The sequence below is a fragment of the Oryzias melastigma genome, linkage group LG15 (genome assembly GCF_002922805.2).
Source record: "Oryzias melastigma strain HK-1 linkage group LG15, ASM292280v2, whole genome shotgun sequence".
Lineage (NCBI taxonomy): Eukaryota > Metazoa > Chordata > Actinopteri > Beloniformes > Adrianichthyidae > Oryzias > Oryzias melastigma.
This window is the reverse complement of record NC_050526.1, coordinates 21,266,273-21,270,501: the sequence shown is the minus strand read 5'-3', so window position 1 is coordinate 21,270,501 and position 4,229 is coordinate 21,266,273. Positions and strand designations below refer to the sequence as shown.

Sequence of the window (4,229 nt, the reverse complement as noted above, 5' to 3'; positions counted from 1 at the left end):
ACCTCTCAAGACCCAAGCTAATATTTGAGCTTACTACACAAGTTAAAAAGGGCCACAAATTAAGCTGAATTAACTGCTGTGATAGTATAACCCAAAATGTGATGTGGACACCACGTCTTAAGAAAATTCAAGGGTAACATCCAGTGTGACATTCACTTAGAGCAGGGGTCGGAAACCTTTAACAGTAAAAGCGCCATTTTCTACTGATCAAAACCTAGTAGGAGCTGTTGTAGGTACCACTTATGCTCGGTCTGCAAGATCGGCTCGAGGGCTTGTGCATACATGACGTGTAAGATTGTGAGTGGTCTTTTACCTTTAATAGAGGCCAAATTAGCGGAAAAAATCTAGCTTGTTACTTACTAGCTGAACTTCAAATTAGCATAAAATTCCTTAGTAAATTAAATCAGCCAAAAATGTTAGCATGTTGCTAAAAGAAAAAAAGCTCATCTCTAAATTTGGTTAAAAACCCAAGTAGAAAACAAGTTAGCCAAAAATGTGAGCATATTTTTCTAAAATATTAACTAAACTCCAAATTAGCTTAAAAAAAAAACTAGAGGCCAAATTAGCCTAAAAAGCAGCTAGCTTGTTGCTTAATTACTAGCTGAACTCCAAAATAGCCTAAAATTCCTCAGTAAACTAAATTAGTCAAAAATGTTAGCATGTTGCTAAAATAGAAGCTAAATTCTAAATTATCCTCCAAAAAACTTCAGTAGATAACATATTAGCTGAAAACATCAGCATTTTGCTAAAATATTCGCTAAACTCCAAATTAGCATAAAATTCTTCAGTAAAATAATTAGTGAAAAGTGTTAGCCTGTTGCTAAAATAGAAGCTAAACTCTAAATTAGCCCAAAACCCCAGAAGACAACAAACTAGCAAAAAATGTTAGCATGTTGCTAAAATATTCGCTAAACTCCAAATTAGCATAAAACTCTTCAGTAAACTAATTAGTGAAAAGTGTTAGCCTGTTGCTAAAATAGAAGCTAAGCTCTAAATTAGCCCAAAACCCCAGTAGACAACAAACTTGCAAAAAAACGTTAGTGTTGCTAAAATAGAACTCTAAATTTTTTGAAAATTACCATTATTTTATTTTTCTTCACCCAGAGAGCCACCATGGAGAGATCAAAGAGCCACATGTGGCTCTGGAGCCGCAGGTTGCAGATCTCTGACTTAGAGGCTATAATAGCTTCTGTAATTTAAAACACTTGAAGAGTTTAGCCTAAAGTACACAATATGGCTGCCCCATTATGGAAAGCAGGGCAAAGCAGCATCTACATTTTTAATTCTTCTTTTTAATTATTTTTCTCTTACTTTAATTGCATCATTTACAGAAATAGGTGATTTTGATAGAGTACAGCTTTTAATCTCTTTCCATTAGTTTTTTTTTTTAATCATCTTTCCTTTATTCCTATGAAACTAGTCAACCTCCTCAACTCCCCAAAACTGGCATTAGATTGATAGTTTTTGCCTTTGTTCTCTCTGATCTTCAGGGGTCATTCAAGATTTACCCGTTGCCCGATGACCCAAGAGTTCCTGCTCCTCCTCGGCAGTTCAAAGAAATTGCAAAAAGCAACCCACAGGAGTGTCTGGTCAGAATATATGTGGTCCGCTGCACTGAGCTACAGTCTAAGGACTCAAACGGCAAGGTGAGTTAAACTCTAAATAATCCATCTGTTTAGTATACAGACAAAAATGAGCTTTTATATTTCCAAACAAAGATATAATATTTCTTCTTTAACACTATAATTGTTTTTTTTATCCCCACTTAGTGTGATCCTTACATTAAGATCACACTTGGCAAGAAAACAGTGGATGATCGCGACAACTACAAACCAAACACCCTAAATCCAGAGTTTGGAAGGTAAGTCCCTCATTTGAGTTCCCTTCAAATCAAAACATGCATCACCAAAGCATTACAAGTTTTTCTTTGTTGGTTGCTCAGGATGTTTCAGTTGTCGTGCATCCTGCCTCAAGACAAAGATCTGAAGATTGCTGTTTATGACTTTGACAAGTGGAGCCGGGATGAAGAAGTGGGCGAGACGGTGATCGATTTGGAGAACAGACTTTTGTCCTATTTTAGACCACGTTGTGGTCTGCCACAAACCTACTGTGTGTAAGTGTTTATTTACTCAGGTGTAGATGTTGTCAGTAAAGTCAGATCTGATTCATGATCTACTTTTGCAGGTCAGGGGTAAATCAGTGGAGAGATCAACAAAAGCCTTCTCAGATCCTTCAGGATGTGGCCAAAATGAGGGGACTTCCTCCTCCCATCATGGAGGAAGACGGCAGATCAATGTTGTTCTCAGGAAGACGATTCCACCTGCAGGACTTTGGTGCAGTCTTTGATAATATTAGAAAAATTATCTTGTTTTTTTATGTTTTGTATTGTTCGTTAACATTTATGATATTTTTAACCTTTTCAGAGGCAAACTCTGTGATCCACTCTCACTTAGGCCCGATGAAAGAAAGGCTTTCCCTGCATGTGCTCAGAAACATGGGCTTAGTGCCAGAGCATGTAGAGACCAGAACCCTGAGCAGCTCCTACCAATCAAATCTATCCCAGGTGACAACATGTTTTATTTTTATTTTTTTTAAGTTTGAAAAAAAAAAGCTTTAGAAACTATGAAAATAGTTAAAGTTTTTCTTGAATGCAGGGACGGATCCAAATGTGGGTGGACATTTTCCCCAAGAGTCTCGGCTTACCTGGCCTGCCGTGTATCATCAGCCCCCGCAAAGCCAAAAAGTGATTATCTTTTAATTATAAAAGCATTACAACAACTCATTATAATGTAAATGATCATGATGTTTCATTTGTGTCAGGTACTACCTGCGAGCCGTTATTTGGAACACAGTGGATGTCATTTTAGATGACACAAGCATCACTGGAGGGAAGTCCAGTGACATCTTTGTGATAGGGTGTGTTCTTTTTTGCTGTCTGTTTAAACCTTATTCTGCTTTTTACTTATTTGTTTTATAGTTTTTCAAATATAAAAATCCTCTAACCTTTCAGGTGGATGCCTGGAATGGAGGAGGATAAACAAAGGACTGATGTTCACTACAGTTCTCTGGATGGAGAGGGTAACTTCAACTGGAGGTTCATCTTTGAATTTGAATACTTGTCTGCAGAGCAGCTCTGTGTCATCTCCAAGAAGGTACGTAGATTGAAATACTTAGCAAATTAATTAATTTGAGTCTGTGACTGAGTTTGATTTTTTTTTGCAGGAACATTTTTGGAATTGGGACAAAACAGAATATCGGAGTCCACCTAAACTGATTGTCCAGATCTGGGACAATGACAGGATTTCATTGCATGACTACTTGGGTAAAAAAATTGTTTATTAGATTGTATGCCGCTCAAATATTGAAAACAGAAAAAAATATATATTCACAAATTGTTCTCAAAGGTTCTCTTGAGCTGGACCTGCTCAATCTTGTCCCTCCTGCCAAGACCCCAGAGAAGTGTACCCTTGAAATGTTTCCGGGAATGATGGGAACTGTTGCCCCCAAAGCAAAGCCTAAATCCCTTTTCTCCCGCAAGTCTGTGCGAGGCTGGTGGCCATGTGCAAATGTGATGAATGGAAGTCGAACGCTTACTGTAGGTTTACTCAAGTCCTCAACATTGTTCTATATTTCCCTTAAACACTAAATGTTTGACTGATTTTACAGGGAAAAGTTGAAATGACACTGGAAATAGTGGAAGCGAAGGAAGCGGAGGAACGACCTGCCGGAAGGGGAAGAAATGAACCCAACATGAATCCCAAACTGGACCCACCCAAGTAACAAACATGGTTCCATTGTGTATAACTTAGACTAATTTTTACAGTGAAAATAATGCTCTTTATGCTTGCTCAACAGTCGCCCTGAAACATCTTTCGCCTGGTGTACAAATCTTTTCAACGTCCTGAGGTTCATGTCGAGGCTCAACTTTAAGTGGATTTTAGCTGGAGGAATTCTTCTTGTGTTGATCATCTTATTCCTTGTGATCATGCTCTGCTTCATACCTGTAAGATCTCAGTATTTCACAATATAATGTCTGGTTCTAAATTCAGGATTTGTGTTTTCATTTAATATGGATTGTTAGCTCAGTAATCCAGAAAGTTATTTTTATTTTCCTCACTGAGAAATCTCTTCTTCCTTCCACAGAGTTACCTCGCAATGAAGATCGTGAAGCCTTTGGCCTGAGAACTTCCAGAGAGACTGTTGTTTTTTTCTGCAGCATAATCTTCACT

General features: G+C 37.8%; 1 protein-coding gene and 1 long non-coding RNA gene across 4 annotated transcripts in view; one reads left to right on the top strand and one right to left on the bottom strand.

Moving 5' to 3' along the window:
* Positions 1–4,229, bottom strand: part of LOC112161509 — a 10,878-nt gene that overhangs the window by 5,113 nt on the left and 1,536 nt on the right. The window lies entirely within an intron of this gene.
* Positions 1–4,229, top strand: part of LOC112161506 (myoferlin) — a 25,073-nt gene extending 20,844 nt beyond the window's left edge. For all 3 annotated transcript variants that reach the window (XM_036215623.1, XM_024296670.2, XM_036215624.1), the window contains 13 exons: positions 1,491–1,646; positions 1,770–1,861; positions 1,943–2,113; positions 2,185–2,333; positions 2,424–2,563; positions 2,655–2,743; positions 2,821–2,916; positions 3,011–3,152; positions 3,223–3,322; positions 3,405–3,595; positions 3,667–3,776; positions 3,856–4,003; positions 4,144–4,229. In XM_036215623.1, coding sequence (XP_036071516.1) covers positions 1,491–1,646; positions 1,770–1,861; positions 1,943–2,113; positions 2,185–2,333; positions 2,424–2,563; positions 2,655–2,743; positions 2,821–2,916; positions 3,011–3,152; positions 3,223–3,322; positions 3,405–3,595; positions 3,667–3,776; positions 3,856–4,003; positions 4,144–4,182 — 1,623 coding nt within the window. In that variant the 3' untranslated portion in view covers positions 4,183–4,229. The remainder of the gene's footprint in view (positions 1–1,490; positions 1,647–1,769; positions 1,862–1,942; positions 2,114–2,184; positions 2,334–2,423; positions 2,564–2,654; positions 2,744–2,820; positions 2,917–3,010; positions 3,153–3,222; positions 3,323–3,404; positions 3,596–3,666; positions 3,777–3,855; positions 4,004–4,143) is intronic.